The sequence below is a fragment of the Anser cygnoides genome, chromosome 3 (genome assembly GCF_040182565.1).
Source record: "Anser cygnoides isolate HZ-2024a breed goose chromosome 3, Taihu_goose_T2T_genome, whole genome shotgun sequence".
Classification (NCBI taxonomy): Eukaryota; Metazoa; Chordata; class Aves; order Anseriformes; family Anatidae; genus Anser; species Anser cygnoides.
In genome coordinates, this window is record NC_089875.1 from 17,719,067 (window position 1) to 17,743,175 (window position 24,109).

The 24,109-nt window shown below is 38.0% G+C and overlaps 1 protein-coding gene across 2 annotated transcripts in view; it reads left to right on the forward strand.

The window, feature by feature from the left end:
• The window catches only part of FBXO11 (F-box protein 11), a 73,680-nt gene that overhangs the window by 20,120 nt on the left and 29,451 nt on the right, over positions 1–24,109 (forward strand). Inside the window, exons 2-4 of one of the 2 annotated variants that reach the window (XM_066993571.1) lie at positions 16,906–17,033; positions 17,150–17,231; positions 23,135–23,276. In XM_066993571.1, coding sequence (XP_066849672.1) covers positions 16,906–17,033; positions 17,150–17,231; positions 23,135–23,276 — 352 coding nt within the window. Of the gene's footprint in view, positions 1–16,905; positions 17,034–17,149; positions 17,232–23,131; positions 23,277–24,109 lie in introns of both variants that reach the window. The other variant, XM_066993572.1, reaches the window with a different exon arrangement.

Below are 24,109 nucleotides of genomic sequence, written 5' to 3' on the forward strand. Positions count from 1 at the left end.
TCTCCAGACACCTTTCTGGGGGGGGGGTTGTAAGTTTCTGAAACGCATGTATGCTTTTATGGCATCGAGATGCTCTTGTTATCTTGCAGGTAAACAGTGGCCATTCTGTTAAACTTCAGTTGTGGTTTAATGAGCTTTGTTGTTTCTGTAGAGTTTGCAAGTGCAAAGTGAAGAAAAATGAGAGTAAAATGTGGTTAATAAAAGGAAGGACTTCTGGTACTGAACTGATGTCCTAAGTGTTGGCATAAGGTAAATTAATTTAGATCAAGCAGTGGAAACTGTAGTTCTTGTCAGCAGTGATGTTTGAAAGAAGCAGCAGTTGAAAGACTGTAAGCAGCAATGTCTGTTTCTATGTTTTTGGTTTTTTTAACCCTTCCTGGCATAATTCTGGAAGACATTAATCATTCATACGCTTGTGATTCAGGTAAAGAGCATGGTGAGATGGCTGTAACCAGTTCTGAATTGGCTCCTTCAGTTTCAAGCAGGCCTTTGAAGGCAGAGCTCTTAACTGATGTATCGATCATCCCAGATGTAGCCATCATCCCAGATCTCTAAGTAAGAAAAAAGAGTTGGCCGCGAGTAAGCCAGTAGGAGCAAAGAAAAGTGAACCACGTTCATGTAATCCCCAAACCATGGTCAACGTGCTGGTGTATGCTTGTGCAAAAACATACTCAGCACGATTACTTCGTGTGCCTTATTTTCTCCTGTTCTAGTTGTGCTTGTAACAATGTCCATGAGGCCACCAGGGCAAGGTGAGGTGTTGTGTCCCCCAGGTCTGTGTTGGAAGTGACCAACATGACTGTCCCTAGGTGCTCCTGCGAGTGACTAACACTGGAACAACTGAGTAGTTGACAGGTATGTCAGATTGATTGGTGAGTTAAGCACAGGTGAAACCGTGACAGGATCATTTGTTGAAGGAAGGTGAAACCAGAGTGATTACCAAGACTGACAGAAAATAGGGCAAGCAACATAAATTCAATTCGCTGATGTTACAGCCATCTTAGTAAAGTCTATAAATTCATTAGTTTGAGAGCATACTTTGGAAGGGAGAGCAATCACATGCGGCTTCACTTTTAGCAAATTGTAATTTAGAATGGAGGTGTATGAGGTTGAATATATTATTATTATGGTTTTCTAGTTGGCATGGATCATGTCTAGCACATAAATCGTGGGGTGTTTTTTTTTCAGTGCGAACAAGCATGTGTTCTAGCGTACTTGAATTTACAGTTGCAAAGATCTGTGAAACATGAATTGGCAGAGTAACATTTCTTGCATTTTAGACACTGGGAGCCTAAAGCTGTAACATGGAGAAAGGGTGAACTATCTTTTGTACTAGGAAGATACTTACAAGTTTGTATAAAGATAGTGCACAGTAATTGTGTAAATACTTCATTCTGGTGAAAGAAACGGGAGAAAAATACTATTTTGAAGAGCACTGAAGCGGGTTGTACTTGTGAGCCAAGTGCCTCCCTGTTCTGGCACAAACAGAAGAACGGAAGAGCATGAGATGGGGACAGGAAGAGAGCGAAAGGAGCAGAGCTTGCTGTAGGTACCTCTGCACACCCACCTTTCTGCGTTGGGGCCATACATGTACCCGCTGGGGCTGTGGGCCTGTACGCAGCCCGCTGTGCTTGGGAGGGCCTGGCCGCTCGACAGCAGCGGGAGGTTATCGCTGGCCTGCTTCCATCCCGCACCTGCGTTTTGGACGCTTTGTTTCCTTAAAGGGAGATCTGTTGGATGTTTGGGATTTTGTCAGACTTCTTCTCATCTCTAGTAGCGAGGGATAAATATTTCCCATACTCCTGCAGGTAAAGCTTTTATTTTTGGTACAACCAAAATTGAGCAGTGTACGTGAGATCACGCAGGCCAGTTCTTCAATTCTGTGTGGCTGCATCCGTGTCCACCTTCCGGGTTACACGCAAACATGTTCTCCTTAGCTTTTGGAAGAGTCTTCAATGTACCAAGGTGAGGAAGGAAACTGCTTGAGTCCTCCTTTTCTAAAACTTCTGCTAATCACCTTTGAGACAGACCTTTATTTTTCCTGTAGACATAAGTAAATTGACAGTGATCTCATAAGCTAGTCATCAGTGTCAGTTTTGTGAAAAGGTTGTTATTACTATAAAATAGCTTTTAAAAAGTCTTCATCAACCAATAGCCCTTCAGCTATTTGTTATTAAGTAAATGTAGTGTGTTCTCAGAGGCTTCACAATGTTTTACTTGCCTGATCAAGTGTGTAGAAGTACCCTATGAGGTACTCCCCCCCCAAAAAAACACCTGGGTTTTACATCTGGGAAGGAATGGGTTAATGTGTGCATTATGGAAACTTAAGAGAGGAAGAAGGAAGCTTCTCTAACTGCAGATCATTTTTAACAAGTTATATTTTATACTTAATCAGACCTCTTTAAATTACTGTGCTGTTGACACACTTAAACCATTCTTCATATTCCTTCATAATGGGCTTATTGCTAACAAAATATGTTTGGATACAGAGAGATTCTCTGCTTATTGCGGTAACGCTTGCTGGCATAGAAAATATGCACGTTTACATAGATATGCAAGCTACATGAAGTTATGAAACTTTACATGTGCACAGTTGAAAGTACTGTATGGTCTGGGACTTAGGGGTGTGTGGAGTACTCGGTACAATGAATATGGTCTGAGGTTTTTGAGATGTTAATACACAAGCTTTTGTTTTATAAACGAAGTATTCCTTGGGTGAAAGCTTTGGTGTTTTAGCTAGACCAGGAAATGTGAAATCTAGAGGTGGTATGCTGGTAAATACGTGAGTTCTTCATATGTTCAGCAGGAGTGGGGAAGCTACCTGGCTGTTCAGCACACCGAAGTCAAGCCATGAATGAGTTGTCTGTCCTCAGATAGCGACTTCTCTTTGCTGACTACATGGGTTGTCCAGGCTCATAACTTAGGTCATCCTTCAAAAATGGTTGGAACAGCCTTTCGAGCTTTTCATTTGAGTATTCCCTTAACTTGTTGTACCTCAAATGAGTTGTGTTACAAAAGCCATGGCTGACACAGGCTTACAGTCTGTGTTAGCATGTTCCAGGCAGACTTACAGGAAAGGACTGGGTGCTTGTGAGACTGTAAAGCATGGTACCCAAGATGCCATGACTATTAATTTATTATATGGAAATTCAAACACACTGCTGCCTTTCTGGAGGGTAAGAAAAATGGTTGAGAGTTTATTGGGACAACGGTTTGCTTTTTAGGTACTTTGATTTGTTCGTTCATGCCAGGATGCCAAGATATTTCAAAATTAGAATGCTAAGAAGTAGCTTCAGCTGAGGTTTTGTAAATGCTCAGAGAAGACAAGGGAGCACTGAGGTTTTTTTCAGAATTACAGAATGGTTTAGGTTGGAGGGCACCTCTGGAGGTCATCTGGTCCAACCCTATGCTCTAGTGGGGCCACCTAGAGCAGGTTGCCCAGGGCCACGTCCAGATGGCTTTAGAAGATCTCCATGGAGGGAGACCCCACAACCTCTCTGGGCAACCTGTGCCAGTGCTCAGTTATCTGCACAGTAAAGAAGCCTCTCCTTATGTTCAGATGGATTCTTCTTTTTTTTTTTTTTTAATAAAAGTCCTTCCAGTGCTTTAGTGCTCCCTATTTGTAGCTGTAAGTTAACTTTTGCAGTGCTTTGGACCAGAGAAGTCTTTTTTCTTTTTTTTTTTTTTAAGATAATACTTGAACAGTTTGTCCTCTAAAAGAGATAATTATCTAGAAGATTATTTGTCATACAGAACTTATCTGAAGGTTTGTTAGCCATCTGCCTTGTTTGTTATGCGGTGTTCCTTCTTAATGTTAATACTCCTTATTCCTGCAGCCTTTTCAGGATATAGCCAGATGACCTAAAAACCACAATAAGTTAATAGTATGAAATGATAGCCCTCCTTAACCGAGGCACTGTGACTGACCTAGCCTGTTGTACTAAGTAAAATTAATTTGGCTAAATGAAAAGTGTTTATCTTTTCAGGTGGATCAGTGTGCTTGGAACTGTTCAAGGGCCATAGGCCTGTGACTATTTTCCCATATTTTTGTATATATATATCAAAATTGTCTGTAGAAGAATGCCTCAACAGCTATGCACGTGCAAACGGCTGCATTTCTAGTCTATATGTATTTGCTTAGTACTTCTCAGTATTATTTTTCTTTTTATGAAAAGCTGAAAGAAAGGATCAAGCTGCACAGGCCTGTGGAACAGTTGGGAATATGGGGCTGATTGGGAGAAGGGGAGTCAGCACCAGACATGGGATAGAGGTGTCCCAGTGGGACAGCTGCTCTGGGGAATCTTGCGTCTTTTAGTATTCCTATTAACTTTCCAGAGAAACTATTCTCTCTCAAAATATTCAGGAAAATTTTGTTACATATGTCCAAACAGCTTTTACAGCTCATGAACGTATTTTTTAAGTAGCTTTTTAAATAGAAACTTACTATACTAAGGCATGACAAATTAAAGGGAGTTTGTGGGAGGTGTGGTGGGTCCAGACTTCAGTATGGATATTGAATAAATGGCAGATGTTCTACCTGGTCTTACAATGGGTGAATTTCCAGAACTATGGAAATTAAATGAAATGGGAAGTGCAGAAGTATGAGGACCTGTTTAACAATAAGTAAAGTTCAGGGTTCTGCTGTGGATATATAGAAAGACTGGACATAAAAGGGAATGGAGAGTTGCAAAACAATGTTGAAAGCTTTCAGCACCTACCTGTGGATGTCTTAGACAATATGAAAAACTGGTAGTTCCTTTCTGTCTTGTGAGTTATGTTTGCTATCAGATAACCAAGCTTATGCCGCCTACTTGAAATTTGTCTTTCTTAATGCTGTTAAGAATAGTTTGAAGAACCAGTAACAAGCATCTCTTATTTGAAAACTAAAAAATCTCCAGCTGAGGCTGTTAGTATTTGTGTTTTGTTTTTTTCATCAAATCACGTTTACATATTGCTTACTGAAACAGAGCTGTGGCCAGATTGGGACTAGGAGAGAAACAGTTGAGAGATGGTTGAGAAAGTGAACCTAGATTTATTTATTTATTTATTTATTTTGCTTCAAGAAACTGTCAGTAGTTTAGAAATACTTCATCAAGAACCAGGGCATCACCCGCAGAGTCTTGAAGCTGAGAAAATTCATTGCAAACATCTCAATTTGGAAACTCTTAAGCTGCCACTACACTTCAGCATTTCTTAAAAATAAATAAATTAAAAAATCAGCAACTAGTATTAGTTGCCAAAAAAAAAAAATTAAAAGCTAAATTGCAACTGCTAAAAGCAGTTTGACTTCTGATACACCTCCTGCACACGCATGCCTTAGCAGTTGCAGGTGCTGGTCTTTTAGTCTCTGAAGCTTTACTGAAAACTGAGCTCCTGTGTCAAAATCAGTTTAAGCAGGTAATAAAAATGTATTTTTTTCTGAAGTGGGAATGCATTTAAATACATACATAAATCCGTAAATCCCCATGTAAGAGCTCCTAACGATCTGTAATGACAACGTTAATAGAAAATACAAATGGAAATCTAATAACTACTTACAAAAAAGCTCTTAGAAGTTCACTGAAGCAGCATTTCATGCATGATACTGCTTTTAATGGTTTAAAAAAAAAAGCTGTCTGCATCTGACTGCATGTTTCCACTGCAGTTGAAAATGTCATAGTAAAAACTAGGTGGGCATTGTGCAGCAATTGGTCTGAAAACTGTGGATTAGATTATGAAGTGCTGTGGAATGGGCTGGGTAACCAATGCATGTAGAATTAAAACTGAATGTTTATGTTTAGAAAAATCTAGACTAGAGTATTTAGTATAACAACTGTCTTTCAAAGTAAACATGGTTATAAAAAAAAAAAAAAAGCTTTTTTGGAAGGAGTTGAAACAAACAGAGGTAGAAAATTGGATTAATGTCTCAAAACTATACCATCTGGTTTTATAACTTTAAAAAATAAAATTCAGGATGTGATTTCTGCTGACATCCAAGAGCAGTGTATTAGCTGCTGTAGTAACTGATGGATTGGCGTGGTTGGAAGATGCTTGTTCTTCAGGGCAAGGAAGAACAGAAATCCTTCGTGTGCAGCAACTTCCTTGAGCATCTAATACAAAACCTGTTTCTAGCTTTTCTGACGTGTTTTCTAACACACGTGTTGGGGATGGAAAACAATGTTTTTTCCAATTCGTGTTTATGTAATATGTTAGGATTTTAAAACAGAGTAGAAAACCTTTTTAGCTTTATCTGCCAGAGTAGGTGGTCTGAATGTGGATGTTCTGTACAATTTGCTTTCTCATAGCAGCTTGGACCTAGGCAGACTTTTAACCATTACTACCACTGTACTCCAATCTTGATAGCTTTTTCCTTTTTACTGTAGTTATTAACAAAATTAAATTCCAATCAGAAGATGCCTGCTACACTGGCACTGTATAATGTGGTGTCAGCTTTTGTAACCCATCTTAATACCATATATGCTAACAGATAACGTAATGAGTAACAAAGAAAGTTCTTCCTGAGCCCTGATGTTGCCTGGTTTTACTGCAGTCCATGGGCTGTTTTCATAGTGACTTCCCTGAAACTAAACAGAGCCATGCTTTCCTGCTCGTCAGGCCCTTTGGAGTTTGTAATCCAAGTAACAGAAAAATAGGCAAAGTCATTTTGAAACATTTTCTGAGTAAATAGTGATCAGATATGTCTGACTCACAGCATGCAAGCCTTGCCACAGTTAGGAGCAAGTCTAGTAGTTTGTAATGAGCTTGACTTTTATATTAAATACAACGTATTGTTGCCTGGTCCAAGGATAATAGAGGCTTCTTTTTGTGTCTTAATTATCACTGAATGGCCTTACTGAAAGTCAGATTAAAAATAAATATATACTGTAATAGAGGTTCTGTCTTTTTTTTGGTAAAGAACAGTAATTTGGGGGATTTAATGCCTTGCTCCCCCCCCTTTTTTTCCCTTTGGTGTGTAGTGTATTTAGTATACTGTTTCTAATAATATTGTTCAAATAGTGATATTTCATAATTTTTCATTTCTGCTATAACATTTGAAAGTTATGTAAATGTTGATTTTAGTACTTGGGCTGGCGGGGGGGAGGGGAAGGAGGAAGTGATGCGCATGTTTTAGTATTATTGTAATGGTGAGTTAGGGGAAATAGCTGAAAGAGGTAGCAAATCTCACATTTTACCTTCTGCAGTTGACGCAGTTATTTAGCGGCATGCTGTTGTACATCTGAAATTATGGCTATTATTAGCTCAAGGTGTTTTTTCTTCATTGCTTTATGTCTAAGTTACGGGGTACAGCTTTTTGCCTCTGAGACTATATGGTGGCCTTTTGCTCCTTCCTAGGCTAACGGTTGGGTAAGTTGCAACTGCAGCCAAATACGACTTGGAAACTTTGCTTGGTACAGTAAGTAGCAGCAGGGATTTATTTATTTTTTAAAAAAGAGAAATGCTTCATAGCGTTCAGAAACAGTACAAGCCAACAGACTGTCAAAATGTTACCTGGGATCTGTAAAAAAACAAAGTGTCAGACTATGAGGTTTCCTTGCTTATCCTCCGTTTTCCTACAGTAACGTTAAATTATACGGAGTGCTTAAGTTGATGGTTCCTGGATCTTCATTTTTTTTTCTTCCTTTGATGTAACATCAGCCCAAACCAGTAAGCTTTAAAGCACTACCAATCTACTTTTTCCTCTTCCTGCTTAGAGAGGAAAAAGCCATACTGTCTGTACCCCTTCTTACCCGTAGCACCCGGAGCTATATGGCCTTTCAACTCATATGACTGAAACAACAAAGCCAAAAGACAACTCAATTAAATCGGGAAGTAACACCAAGAATTATAGTTTTCCACTTTCTGGTCTTAAAATAGATGAGATTTACCTCTGCATTCTTCAGAGCCTGAACAGGGGTTGTCACAAACTTGCATTGACACTTAATATATTGTTATTTTTTAATTATAAAGAGCTGTATTGTTGCTCAAAAATGAATCCCTTGTACTAAGAAAGAAGTATTTTCCATTATCTGAGGGTGGTCTGTGTACACTAAAATCACAGAATAGTTAGGTTGGAAGAGACGATTGAAGATAGTTATATACTTCCCCAATTTTTCTAGTCAAAACAGAAATTTCTTTAGCAAACTACTCTAGGCGTTATGTAGAATTCTCCAAGGATTACTAAAGGGTCCGAGAAAATTCCTGTATTTTGTGCATAATCTGTTTTAGCTTGATCTAGTTGTCCAACAAATCCTGAAATACTTTAGCTCATATCTTATCTTTCGTTTGCTACTGCAGGACAGATCATTGGTAGGCATTTCAGAAACACTTCTGAAGAGCCTTAGGAAATTCCTAGTTCCGTATATCGAAACTGTTCCTTGACATAACTGGCTTTCCCCTGGCCCAGTGTATTGATAGATGCCAGTTATTTCTGATACTGAGTCTCTATAAGGCAGACGGCAAGGATTTCTAAATCTGCTACTACGGCTAGTAGCAGGATGTTTTGCCACCACCCCTTCCTTGTGTCACATCAGTGCTCTGCAGGTGTGGCTTATGGCAAAGAAATCTGTGGGAGGCTTCCATTTCCTGAAAATTTGGTTAAGTGATTGTGCCCTGAGATTATGCTTTATGGGAGTTATGCTTGAATAGTTGCAATAGTTTTAGTCATACCGAGATTTCTAGCTAGCTGGATTGTTTTGTTACACAAAGCTTTCCTGTCATTTCAAGGGGAGTAATGTTTCTCTCAGCCAGACTTCTCTAGGTACCCATGCATTGCAGGAGAATCCTCCTGCAGATGGATCAGTTATGGGCCATAGAAAACTTGAAATCCAAAATGTAGGTGCATCAAGTAAAATCTGCATTCTCACTGAGTTATTGCTCGTTCCTATACTGTTTTTTCCCAACTTCATTTTTTTAAGATATGAGAAACACAAAAGGTGGGTGGGGATTGTCAGTTCATTTTTTAGATGTGGCAGTGCTAAAGACAGTTATTTATAAACTTCTAATTCATTCTTTTTGGAGTTTACGGGTATCAAGAATGTCCAGATTCAGTCTTATTAAATAATGTAACCTTTCTGCTTCATAGCTCAGTGATTCTGATCATTAGAAATCTATTGTCCCCAATATCTGTTTTAGATATGATTGCTATGACGTTTTACTTGAAAACATATCTAGCCTGAGCCAGGGTTTCATACAAGATGGACTTACTGGTTTCCCTTAATGGCTGTTCCATAAAACTAACTGACTTAATTGTCCCTCCTGACCCCAGCCAGAGTCTGTCCTCTTCCTAACACTTTTTGGAGGCAGGTTTTCATCCTATCAATATTCAGCAAGTTTACTAAGAGAAGTGAGCTTTGAAGTGTCAGGAACTGTTGAACCAACAGTGCCATTGAAGTGTATGTGTTCTGGTCATTCTGCTGTTGGTATTGGATAATCTCATCTCTTCTTATCAGGAGGTGGCATCTCAGACGAGGTGGGATGTTTGTTGAGAGGAAGATGAGGAGGAAGGGGTTTTTTGTATTTTCCATAATAGTAGATGCAAGGATGTGGGCAGAGAGTTGCATGCATTCCTGATGGTGCTTAGGCACCTTAAAATACAGCCATAAATTAAAACACACTGGTTGATCAGGACAATTGCTGTGATCAATTGTAATGCAGAATAGAATGGGAATACTTGAACCTCTTTCAGTGTGGTTTTGGCTTGTTTTTATTGTTGTCACTGGCTATGCTTTTTTAATTATTGAACGTTGCTATATTTCAGCTGAAGAGGATGATGACTTTCGAGACTGGTAACCTTACTTCTCTAACAAAGGAAGCAAATATCACCAGATAGAAATATAAACTGTTCCAAGTTTTTAAAGAAAGTTCCTTTCTTTATTTGCTCAGAAATGTAATGAGGAAGGGCCCTTAAGTGACTTCCCTATATAGTGCTTAAACACTCTATATTCCCGCACCTTTAAAACTTACTTGGCCAGCATTTTCACTGTATCATCAAGGAACCATGCACCAAGGCCACGGCTTTGAAAGGGTTGGTTTATTAATGGGGAGTGCATCCAGGAAAGGATCCTTGTCCCTCCTCAGTGAAAGCTTGTTAGAGCAGGAGTCAAGCTGGCTATTAAGCAAGAAGGGAAATTCTCTTAATAAAATACTTGTAAAGCAGCCACCTGGAGATTTGTTTTATTACTTGGCTGTGATACTGTTATCGGTTTGGGAAAACGGTATGATCTAGAAAAATACTAAAAGAAAAATCTATCTGGTCTGGTACTATTGTCTGAAACGTGCCAGTACCGGTTATTAGAGCTGCTTGCTCCAAGAAAGTTTTCTTTGCTTTTCTAAAATGAGTTAGATAACAAGTAACTCAAGTATGCAGGTAGTTCAACAGTTACTCTGTATGCCTAATAAAAATGTGCATGTTACTGTATTTCGTTAGAAATTCTGGCTTTAACTGGGTGCTAATACCTTGGGGTGGAGGTATTCTGGAAAGAAACTAGAATTTCTCATCAGATCCTTGTTATCACTTTCTGCTTCTGGTGTCTGAAAAGGAAAATATTTTTCATAGTCTTTGGAGTGTTTTAACTACTGTCCACGCATGGTTTTGTGCTAGATAGTTTTGGGCTATGAGCTCCGTAGTTAATGAGGCTCAGAGCTGTGAATAGCTGCTTTTGAGTGGTCATACATTTTAAACAAATGTAGCTGGGGACTAGTTTGGGGCTAGTAGATAGTTTATCTTGCCCAGTTGTCACCTTTCACTTTCTCTCTGCTTTTCTCTCTGTGCCAGCTCTAAGAACTTAAGTTTTTGTCGTGTGTATATAAGCTTTATTCAGCATTTTGTTAATGACCTACGTAGTGGGCCTTACAATGAGAAGAGCTGGAGAAAAGGTCAGGTTCTTAGATAAAAGTTAATTTCTGTTGCATCCTAAGAATAACAGGGAGGAAAAAAAAAAGGTCTCAAGAAACTTTCTGTATAGATGCTAAATCTAGTTATCTTCCTTCTTATTAATACATATATATATATATATATAGAGAGAGAGATGTATTGTAAAACTAACATGAACTTTTGAGCAAATAAAAATAGAATTGAGCATCTATCTGATCTATTCTTACTCTTTTTAGGCCATCATGTTATCTGCTGTGCATGACCTAATTCCAAAGAGTAATAAGCTGTCTGATTTGGACAGTGATGTTTAAAAGCTTAAAATGTAAATTCCCAAAAGATGCTGTTTGTTCTTTTTCTCTGTTGTGGTTCCCCATCACCACCTGTCTTATACATTTACCAATTCTTAGTATTTGTTTAAACAGTAAAACAGCATTCCCTCATCTTGAAAATACAAATCTTAACACAGAAAAAAATCTAGATATTACATGTGCTAAGACTCTTTCATCAAACAAACTTGAACCAATTACAATAAACTTGAATATTGTTAAGAGAGTGAGATATCTTTGGTTTATCATCAGTTAAGAATTTGTATATGTGCCTAAAACCTTCTAGCAGTCAGTAATGGTTATTCTGTTCTCGTTGTTCTTTCCATAAGGCAGAATATCCTTATTCCATATGGTGTTCAGTAAGTCTGATCTTTCTGGAGTCTTCCTGAAAGCATGCATTTTTAATGTTAGGTCTGTCCCTTTTCCAAACTGAAATCCTGCTACTCTGAATGGAGATCTGCCTCCGAATCTTATTCTTGCTGGGTCTCTTCCAGTTCCAAGCAGCCTCAACTCTCATGTCAGATTAATCCTTCTCATTGACCTGTGCCATTGGAACCTTACAAAAATGTCATCTCTTCGGTTTTATCTCTGTGAGTCAGGTTGCTTTGGATATTGTTTAAAAAATATTGTAGGATTTAATTAATGACAATTACAACATATTGTGATGTTTATCGAAGTCTTTAGTTTTTGTATTAGTAGTAAATGAGTTTGCAGGTACTTCTTATTTTAATATTAACACTTTCTTTTACCATTAAACCTACTGTTACTGTATATAAGCATACTGTGTTTTTCTTTGACTTTTTTTTTGAAGTCCACTCAGGAGAGGGACTGCTTGACTGTGAAAGACTATTAAAATGATGTTAGATCTTGCTTCAGTGAACTTCTTGCAGTTGGAGTTGATTCATTTTCCTCAGTTCTTGAGTTTTTTTTCTTTGTGGTGGTATACCCAGTCAGTGGCTTTCTCTGAAGCTAAGTTAAGTATTCAGATTGCAGAAGAGACCACTTTCATTCAAGAGCTATCCCAACTCCAAATTATGGTCTGCAATGCATAGTCTAAGCCTTAAATGCTGTCCTGAATCAGTGGGAAAGCTTCCATGTAAGAAGATTTTTGCTCTGATGTAAGGTGTGGAATGTACGCTTTAAATATGCAGTCACTTTTTAAAAAGTGGATACAGTACCTAAAAGTAAGACGTCCCTCAGTTGTTGGGATGTTTTGCAAGGACATGGGATAAGTGTCAATTGCCCTATTGAAACACACACCTGTTTAACAGCTCACTGCCAGATTTTTTTTTTTAATTTTAAAGAAAAATGTTGGGTGGGTGTTTTCTTTTATTGTGCATTGACAATTTGTTACTGAGATGTTCACATTTTTGTAAATATTGTATGTGCAAATATGAAACTTCTGCCATGTATTTCTGTTTTCCATAAGTTATTTTGTTTTCATTTCTATCTTTCTTTTTTGTATGTGCATCTTCCTTTTCCACTCTCTAAGCTTCATTCTTCTCATCTGCATTGCAGTTCTAGGCAGTGAAGTAGTGGGAGCTGTCATCTCTGCAGGTTGGCCATATGTCTTCCCCATGGTGTTTTCTTATGGGCCTGGGAATTGTATTGGTTTACATCTTAGTTGTTATTTTCAGGTTTTCTTCTAATTAGAAAGTGTTCGGATTTTCTGTCTTAGCTAATAGCTTATTTCATTCAGAAATTATACCAGCTACTTAAGATTGTGTGTGACTGACCTTTATCACTGTTAAAATTTGTCTGACGGGCTAGATTAATCATCACTTCATTCAGAAAGCCTCAGTATGGATTACTTTGTTTCAGAAGTGTTCTTCTAGGAGCCGCTCCCTATTCACTAGGTGTTTCCCTAGTTTAAAACTGATCGGTTCGTTGTCACTTCATCTGCCAGTGAGTACAAATTTCTCTACATTTCCCCTGTTACCCCCCATGTTTTGGGAGTATATGGAAAAACAGTACAAAAAAAGTGAAACCAATGTTACAGACATTAAACTAAGTAATTCAACTTTACAGAATAGGATGTGAGTTTCCTCTCTTGGTGACCTCCACCCCCGTATTTTTCTGCTAAGGGTGTATTTCTGGCATTTAAAAAAAAAAAAAAAATAATTTAAAAAGCTTTCATGAGCCCCACTCTTTTCATGAAGGTTGTCTTCATTGTTTGAGAAGGCTCTTGGAAATCTTAATGTGTAAGAAATGAAACTACACGTGCATGCTTTTTTGTGAAGAAAATGGTATGGTCATGATAAACTTTCTCTTGAGGTGCTCCGTATGTCTTTTAATAAACTATTTTGAAAGTCCTTTATTACTTTTCATGCAACTATTGTAAGTTGCATTCTAAAAAATGTTAATTTTATGTTCTTTAACATACACACTTAAAAGTACACGCTTCATAGCATTTGTGGAAATGCAAGTCTTGCTTATAGCAGTTGACAAGAGTGGCAGATTAAACTTTTAAATAAATGCAATTTTCTTTGAAACTATTTTATATTCTTAAATAATACAATTAGTGTAAAGTATACAGGTAAATGTTTGAGAGCAGACTCCAGCTTAAATTAATCTTTTAAAACTGCAAATGTATTGACTTAAAATTGTGACAGCATCTGGCAGTCATTTCAGCAGGTGTGTACACGAGGGCATTGATATTACACACGTGCTCCCCTGAATTTGTTTAATGACTTTATAGGACAAACACTTCTACCATCAACAGATGTTGATAATGCATTTTATGTCAGTAGATGCAGTAGCTAGTACTGTTGCACATTAAAATTGTGTTTCTCAAATGATTTGTAGGCATTGAGGCTCTGTATTTTAAAATTGACCTTTTTTTTAAAAAAAAAAGGAGGATGTCTATCATGTGAGTGTTTTTAGGAGAGGATTTTCAAAATGTTTTCTTAGCACAGAAAGTTCCCAGGCAAAATTGGGTGTTGTCGTGTTACTCCTTTATGGAAGGGTAACACAGTCTGCAGGAAATAGTACATCCTGAGAACTATTTCTCTGAGAACTTACCCTGTAGCTGTTCTACTCTGTTCGGAGTTTGAAATGTAGCATTTGGAAGATCAAAAACAAGCAGTGAGATTACTTCTCTAATGGATCACTTCAGACTTCCGAGTTTCCTGGTAGTTACTTTAAGTGAAACACTGGGGCACATTTGGAAAAATATTAGCAGTTTCTGAACAATGTTATTGTTCCTGTAATATTAGAAATCTTTCTGAGGGTTGGGCCAGCCCTTAGTGAGTGTGACCAAAACATACTGGTGAGGAAACGAGGCATCTCATCCACTCAACTCTTGTTATCATTCATCCGCAGCCAGTGTATTAACGTATCCTTCAGGTTGGAGGCTCTTGCTTTCTGAAGCATTAGCTGCTTCTGCCCCATTAGCTGCTCTGACAATGCTAAAGCAAACAGGAGCAGCACCTCTGGTGGCAATGCCACGCAGCAGCAGGAGGAGTGGGGACTGTTCCCACCCTTGCTCCGGGCACCCTGCTGCTTCCCACGCTCTGCACATTCACACTTGCCTCTGGTGCACTCGTCTCATCTTCCTCATCTGCCTTGCCAGCCAGATGGGAGAAGGAAGGTTTTAATTCTTACAGTACCTGCTGTGAATCTGAGTGAATGCATGCATCTCTTAATGTCATCTGAGCTAGAAGAGTGATCTTCGAGCAGGACTCGTGCCATCCTCCTAAATCTCCTGCAAGAAAATGAGTATATTTTCTTTTCTGCTTAAGCAGTCTTTCAGTGTTTCAGCCAAATTGACCTTTACTTCCATTCTCCCCTGCCCCCAGAGGCTTCTGTCTTCTTTCCAGTGGTAATATATTTTTGTTCTTAGTAGCCTTCATTGGTTTTCTTCTAAGAACCCCACTGGGGTTTTGACATTGCCCTCTTCATCACCTACTGAGAGATCAAACCTGTGCTTCGATATTTTTTTCATTGTTTATTATGTGTTTTTTTTTACTGTGTTCCATGTGGCAGTTTTCAACTATTGTATTTACCATCAAGAATGGGGGAAGAAAGATCATGCATTTCTGACAGGTGGTGTGTGTTCAGTGCAAAATGGGGAAAGAGGCTTAAGAGAAGACACTCAAAATCTCCAAATAGCATGCTTCTGGCGGTATCAGCAACAGAATTCATACTTACTGTATCAGTCCTTCAACAGAGAAATAAGGGGTGCAAGTAGTGATGTGCTCAAATGTTCGAACACCTTCGGGTGCAAGAGTTTGGCTTTGAAGCGGCAGCCAGGAGCAAGAGTATATAATCAAGGCCTGCTTCAGACTCTGCTGCTGTTACTAGGTGTGAGGGAAGCTGGGAGCTCTCTTGTAACAGGCTTTCTATTCCGGCTGCTGATACAGTGCGATTAACTTGGCAACAGTATTTGCTATCAGAGATGGCAAAGAAACTTAAAATTTGATGACTGAACCTTGGGGATGTAGCTAGTTACCTGTAAGTTGTCAGTAACGTCCAACAGGAGCATGATGCCGGAGGTGGGCTGGGCGCTTCGCAGGAACGTGCTCTGGAGTTCGTGTGTTGGTGGTGCTCTGTGTGGTGAAAAAACACTTCAGAGATGGAAGTCCTCAGCTGCTAGCGAGGTCCCCCATGTAAGAAGCAGATGGCGTGGAGGGAAAGTGAGCTAGCTGAAGTTAAGGAGTTGTTGTTTTACTTTTGTTTTTTTTACAAGTTTCATTTAATGTCCTTAAAAACCTGTGCTGGTGCTGCAAAAGGGGTGCTTCTTCTTCCCTGTTGTGTGGTCTCATCCCCTCCTTGTGGCTGTGCTGAGCTGTTGGTCTGGTTGAAGGATAAGCATGGAGGTACTTCGTGAAGGCTTAGTTTTCAGGTGGATTAAATAACTGATGACACTCTCCTAGATTGCCTTGAGCTTGGTTTGCATTTGCCACCAGCCTTTTGTCCCACCAGATTTTTGTTCTGGCCTTTGTTAAATTATTGTAACTTTGTGTGATGCTAGTTGTAGGAGATGTAGAGATAAATAGTAATTCCTTGCTTGTTTTAGATGTGTTGCATAATTTTATAAACATTGGAAACTTAAGTTTTTTCATTCGTTGCTTTCAAGTAATACTCATCACGCTTTCTGTATTTTTTTTTTTAAAAGAGCAGGAAGAGGATATACTCTTACTCTTTATATAAAAAGTGTACTTCAGGCAATCAGTGTATGCCCTTAAAGCTACCTCTAGCGTTATGTCTTCCTTTTCCCTTTTACTGAAGAGTTTGTATGCTGGCTGGAATATTTCGGAAAAATCCGCCGTGGGTTTGAACTAAGTACCGTATTTACTAGGGGACTTCTTGATAACACCTGATTAATAATTGAAGCTCCAGTGGTATTCATTATGATAGTGTTACAGAGGTGAAAAGTTTGCGGTAATGAGGTAATAGAATTGAATTGGCACAGTGAATAACATGTTTGCAAATAAAGTGAAGTTGTATTTTTAATTGCTTTTTTAAAAAGTAGTTTCTGGTATAGCTGCTGTATATATATGGGTAGCACAGGTTAAGTTCATCTGTACTTTTGAATGTAATTTCGTATTACTATGTATATTCCACACTTCTTCAAATGTTCACTGTGCTCTAGCACTTCCCTACCCTCTACCCCGAAACGGAATGGGTTTATCTAAAAACTTCTGTAGTGTTTTGTTGTTTTTAAAAAAAACAAACAGAAAAACCCTACAATTCTAATTAAACTGTTTTTTTTGTTGTTGTTGACAGATGATGATGTGCCTGCAGATATGGTTGCAGAAGAATCAGGTCCTGGTGCACAAAATAGTCCATACCAACTTCGCAGAAAAACTCTTCTACCTAAAAGAACAGCTTGCCCTACAAAGAACAGTATGGAGGTAACTTTTTTATGTTTTTTTTTTAACTGTAGTTCTTGCCTCAAGAATAGGCAGCTAATTAGTACTTTTTGTAACTTACGTAATGACTGAATTAATCCTTACTTATTTTGTTAAAGGGTGCCTCCACTTCAGCTACTGAAAACTTTGGTCACCGAGCTAAACGTGCTAGAGTATCTGGAAAATCCCAGGATTTATCAGGTAATAACTGTACAAAGATTGGTGGGATGCGCTTTGATACCACTACCCCTCTAACCCTCAAAATAAAAACATTTTTCCTTTCTGTTCTTGAACTAAGAAACTGCAATGGAAGAACACCTAGTTTTAGTCTGATTTCTAGAATCTGGTCCTTCAGTCTGCCTGCTCTACTGCAGATGCAGGTTGTGGTGTTTGTTTTAAATTTGTTTTTTATTCCTCTTAAGTGCTGTGCAGTTATATCCAAGGTACTCTTAAAAGTAATAATGGTGCAGCACTTGGACTAAGTTTGTTTACGATTTCTCATATTGTTCCAGCATATTGTTTGCAGGTAGAAGTAGTTTTGGTTTGTCATTATTGCAATTTTCGGGGTGTGTGTGAGAAATTATTTTAAAAAATAAACATACATGCACATACACCTGCGTGCATATATGCACATGCACAAAGTATGTGTATTATGCATACAGTGTGTACATATGGGTGTGTTTATGTTCACATGTGTACATGTATAAGCACACACATACTACTTGTTCGTTTTTTCTGTATCCTTTTTCAGTCTCTGCTTCTTCCCCTTTTTGTCTTCTACACACTTTAATTCCATGAGATCTGTTGTGACTTCTCCCTGAAAAATCAGTGCTAGCACTTGCCAGCTCCTGTTGATGTAGTTTCTGTTGCTTTTGGGGAGTGTTGGGGGAAGGGTATCTTTTAGTCCATGTCTGTCTTAACCTTGTGAATTAAGCCTGAGGTGCTGGCATGAGACTGGTCAGTTACGGCTTCTGTTGGAGTCTGTTCCTTCTGGCTTCTCACCTTCTTGGTGGTGTAGATTTCTATTTCATGCCGTCTGTCTTCTTTTTTCCCCTTTGTTTTATATCCATCCCCCCTTTCGGGCTTTCTCTCTTAATTTCTGTAACTAAAAACCATTTAACCTTAGATTTATGTCCTTGAAATGGTGAGAACCAAATGAACATCACCTTTTGTCGTTTTACTTCCAGTTTCACTTCCTGACTTGATACCTAAAGCCTGGTACAAAGTCTGTTTCTTTTCAGTTTCTCAGTTTCTCTTGCCAGTTCCTGGTTTTCCTTCAAGGCTATTTACTTTTGATACATCCTTTGTTATGCTCATACCCACCTCCTTGCTTTATTGAAGGTCAGTAATTTTACTCAAGTCCTCTGGTACAAATTACATCGCAACGCTAATTTCCAAAGGAATTTTCTACACATTTCCTGTATGTTCCTCTTGTTGCATTACCGAACTCATCTGGGGAAGGTACCGAATTGTGGAAGCTTCTCCAGCATGGAATTATCAGAGGAATTGTAAACAATGATTTTCTAACTATATTTTTAAGAATGTATTCAGACCAGTCACAATTTTGACAAGAGAGGATACTTGTCAAACCACTTTATATTAATCGCTCTTCCAGCGTGGGTGATCATTACTTTATTTTCCCCTTTCCATTTCTTGAGATGTTCCTCTAAATTTGTGCAAATACTGATTGCCACAAGGTTTTTCTTGCCTTTTTGTTTGTTTGCTCTTTGTTACCATGGATAATGATAGCTATTGTGACTGAGTGTGAGCATGAAGTTTTCTGGAACATCACAAGTGGAAATGGTATATTATCATTTGGAACGTATAACTGTTTATTTCACCTAGAGTTCTAAAATAAAGGCATGGGACTAGTAATGTAGGGATATGTCTGGGTAGAGAACCATTCCTTCTTGTATAGACTCTGAGTTGAGGAAAATCTGGGGGGAGATGAAAGGAGAAATGCTAGTCAACCAATGTATTCAGCTGGATTAGAGCCAGTAGTTGGAAAAACAGGAGTATTATGTATTTTATTACTGATTTCAGCCTTACTGTTTCTGTGAAAGTCACTATTTAAAATTTTTAATGTGTTCTTCCTGACAGTATTTCAGACTTTTTCTGGTGATTTCAAACATTGACAAGTTTTTCTTCTCTGCAACTGTGTCCTCAAATAGTCTTGGTAATGGACAGTATGTATTGCAATCCTGAGACAGAAAGATTAATGCATATATAAGAATCTTGATAAGAAAGTTGTACATTATTAGAAAATGTGAATGATTTTTCACTTAAACCCCTTTAAGTAGAATACCAAGAATACAAAAAAAAAAAAAGTAGATAAGAAAAAGATATGCTTGAGTTGTCTTGCTTACATCACAAGTAACTGGTGAACCTACAAATTTGTTATTTGTATGGTATCTGAATAAAAAGTTTACTGCTTTTAGATCTTGTAGATACGAATACTTTTATCATATGCTGATATTCATAGTGCTTCCTGATTTACAGAAAGATTTTAAATTTGGTATGTTCTGTTTCCTTACATCAACTGTCTGCTTCCACTTAACGTGATTTCTCAACCTTCAGTACCACTTGTCATTTTAATCCACCAACACACTCTTCCTTTTTGTTTATTACTGTGTAGGGTTTTTTCTCTCTCGCTACATCACTATATTTGCATATTCATTTTATACTGAGCAGTTCATGCTGGCTTTTAATCGTTTTTGGAAGACTTGAGTTCAGGGACAACTTATTTCTTTTTGATGACCTATGGAGTTACAGTAGATGCTGAGACTCTAGGTTGTTGGATCACTTATTGTTTATTTCTTACATCAGATACATGCGTAGCTCGTGGTTCACAGAACTTACTAACCTTTTTTCCTATTGATTATAAGTTATTTTTCCAAGATCACTGCCTGCCATCTTTTCTGACAACTATTTCTTATTAAGAAAACATTGAGTGCCTTCTTACAGAACAAAAGATATCTGTCCCTATCTTCTCTTCTAAATGGACAAAAAAAAGTATCCATACAAGACATAATTTACAATTCAGGATTCACAGGATGGCATTCTTGATCTCTGTACAACAACTGCAGTTCAATTTCAGGCAGCTTTTCATGCCCTTATCTTATTGCTGTACTAGTTTCTATTTACTAAATGATTAAAAAAAGGAAACTGAACTAGCTTCATGCCTATCTTGTGGAAACAGAATGACTCAGCCACCTTTTTTTCTAATTTTCAGTTGTCTAATATATTAACACTTTATTAAAATCATCAATATTGGAATCTATGTGTCAGGGCAATGATAAAGATTGGTGGTAGCCTCTTGCACTTTGTCTTTTGTAACACTTCATCATGTCAACAGGAATTAAATTAAGGTAAGTATGAAATGCATACTTACATGAAAAAACTTAAATAACTTTCCAACTACCAGAAGTAGCAGCACACTAATGATCCTAGTTTGGTCACCAGATAGGCTTTTAAAACTGAATTGGACTATTTTTGTGAACTGGGGAAAACACAAATGCATCCTTGCTTTGACAAATTACTGAAAGATACCAAAGCATGAATTTACAAAACAAAACCATGGGGTTCTTTCTTGGACTCAGAGGTATTCTAGGTATTCACATTAAGAAGTAGCCAACCTTTTTAAATTTTACTGAAGAATTCCACCTGGTAACTGTCACTGTCTCTGATATGTACACTGAAATCACTTAAACCCATTTTTGTAACTGAGCAGAAAGGCAACTTAAAATTTCATACTTCTAAAGGACTTTGGGTAAAGGTGGGAGAGGACAGCAAACATCTGTAAAAATTGTTGTCTTCATTTTGCAAGCAGTGTCTAAACTTCCAAGTAGATACAGCCTGAAAAATTGCAAGGTGTGATATTGTTGGTTTTGGTTTTCCCCAAGAATTTTTTTGATACCTTCAAAGTTCTCCCATTTCTCCCAGTGAGGAAATGCAACTGGATTTCAATTCTTACTGAGATGTGACCTAGGGAGGAAAATGAATTATGAACTGTTGAGCAATGGGAGGCACTACACTAATGAAATTCCCCCCCTCCATACAAAGTTAATCAAGTCCTAATATAGGTAAATTTACTGGAGGATGAAATTCTGAAGGCTGATTAGGCAAGTAACTGATTGTCTTGGGAAGAAGATCACGTTGTATGCCTCAGGGATTTGTGTGTGTGTTAAAAGCCCAAGACAGGTCATGGAAGACCTGTAAGGATTTACTGCCTTGCATTCACAACATTACATTTCAGCTTGTAAGACTATCTCCACATCTAACTGGAAAGCTACCAGGAAAAGATGAATTCAAAAGCAAAGCCTAGTCATCCTGTGCTGCATTTCAAGGGTAATTTGGACTGTAGAATGAGTTGCTGCTGCCTGCTTGATACAGGAAAAAAAACCCTTTATGTCCAGTGGAAAAACACCTTCTTAAAAAGTAGCACTGATTGCACAGGTAATATTTTTTGATGATTCCTAGCTGTATTCACCTCAAGGGTTGGTGTATGGTATGCAGATCTTGGTCTCTCAAAGTCCATCTTGAACATAAGAGACCTTTCCAGACTACTTGCTTACTCTTTATTAGTTCTGGTAGTTTACTGGCTTCAGCCTGGTTCATAAGAATTTTTATTATTATTAATAAAAATAAATGCCTTAATCTGGCATTAGTAGTACTGCTGCTGACAAGAACTGTCTTATCTAGCTTCTGGATATCCATGCTAATGGTACCCATGCTAATGGTTCTGTACCTTGTGAACGAGCTATACCAAGGAGCTAATACAGAAAAATAGTAATTTGGAGGAGGGCAGGTAAGGATGAGGAAGAAAACTTTTTTTCCTCTGTGCATGATCAATACTACAAACTTAAAAATATATTTTGGAAGAGAATAGCAATGAACATAGGGAATAGTGAGACTTTGCCTTATGCCCAGCATGGGTTTTTGTTTGATTAAAGTGGTGGGCGCATACTTATAGTAACACAACTTACAGTCATAAGCTCTAAAGACCAGCAATCAGTACATTGTATAAATTATCCTCCTAGCATCTCAGAGGAAATCAATATTTGTGAATCACTTGCTACGCCATTGTATGAATGTCACCCAAAGAACAAGTTTAGGGGAAGTCACTGGAGAGTCAGTAATATTTCGTAATTTCTACTAAATGGTCTGACCACAGATGTGAGTATAACACCCAGGGGGGCACGGGGACAGACACAAACACACAAGTGTGCTGCAGCTTTAATCAGTTCTCTTGATAGTCCATAGCTTCTGGTGATGTGGTCTGTAAACCACAGCTTAACATCTTTGCCAAAGCCGCAGTCCTGGTCCTTGCAGTTCATGTATTCTCTCCCTTCTAGCTGGAAATAACATAGCTGTTCATGCTGCTTTGCCTGTGGAAGGCTTGAGGCTTACCTTGTGTGGTGTCTTGTTTTGTTGGGGGTAGGGTAGGTAGGTAAATCTCATTTGGCAACCATTTTTCAGAATCTCACTCAAATTTGAAGTGACCATGAGACAGAAGGCCTACTAGTCATCTTCCTGTAATAGTCAAAATCATTGTATTGCTCCCTTGGTTCAGATGTTCTAGGAAAAAAATTAATAATGCAAGGAGCATTACATGGATATAATTGCATTATGAGTGTAGCAGGAGCTTTTAATGCCATGCATAGAAATCTAAAATTTGGAAGCTATTCTGTATGGCTTTGCCTGAGAAAAGATTCTAAAGACAACAACCAAAGAAGTGACCTTTGCAAATAGAACATCTCTGTTGTAAGGATACCTGACACAGAAGGTCCTTGTGAGAATGCAAACTGTATAGATGGTCTTTTCTGTATAAACTGTCATGTGTGGCAATAGTAATAATAGATACAGTGGCTCTTCATTACTGAAACATGTTTAGTAGCTGGTTTTTGTCAGTCTGTAACTTCTACCTGACTCCAGAATCAACCATTTACCTCTTTTTGCCTTTAGATTTAGATGAAGGGATTTAAAATCTGAGATTTTGGAATTGTGATTGGGAATGTTGCAAATGGCAAGTTGGTGATTTATTTTGATTAGAATTTGGGCTGGTTAAATATGTCAATCTCACATAGATTACTGTTTAATAGCAGCACCTGCAGAACAGTATCTTCAGGAAAAGTTGCCAGATGAAGTGGTTTTAAAGATCTTCTCCTACCTGCTGGAGCAGGATCTCTGCAGAGCAGCTTGTGTGTGTAAACGCTTCAGTGAGCTGGCTAATGATCCAATTTTGTGGTAAGTGAACAAGCTATTCCTCGTTATCTAGAGAAAATATAAGATGTGCTGCATGAGATTCTGTTACAATAGAAAATTTGAAATGTTAGTTAGGAGTTGCAATTAGTTGAATTAAAACAAATTGTATTTCAATATATCTTGTTTACACAAGTATTATTTTTTACTTACAAATATCTGTGTGTGTTAAACAGTAACTGATTATCTAGTAGTGTAGACAGTAGTTGGCTGCTTTAGAATTCAGTGAGGTATTCCTTCAGTAGCCACTCCTTCCCTTTAAATTGTTCAGGTTTCTGTGGGAATTCTACCTGACCCAAAAAATAAAATTAATGTCTTGATAAGTGCTAGTGTGTCTAGTGTTAGATATTTTTATTTGGTTTTGTTTTCATTTTTTGTTTATTGCTTAGATACTGAAGTTTTTTTCCCACATATGAATTCGCCCCACCCCTGGGTTATTGAGAGCTTGAATAAATGGGTTCTAAATTAACATTATTTTGTAAGGGAAAGTAACGTGTTTCACATGCTAGGGTTTGATGTGGGTTTTTGTTTTTCTGTTTAGTTTTAGATAAAGATTAGGACGAAAAGAACAAAGCCTGAGTATGACATCACAAAAGTGATTTTTTTTTTCTGTCCTAAAGACAATTTTGGGGGTGTCCTGTTAGCTGAGTTAAAATTTCTAAGATTTGGTGTCATCCTGTAAAACTAAGTAACAGGTTCAGACACTGCAATTGTTTGAATTCTGGTATTAATCAAAATAATCCAATTGTTGTGCTTGGTGTGCTATTTTCTTTTTAAATCAGTGCAATCTGTTCATTGATGGAATTTCTTTTGAGATA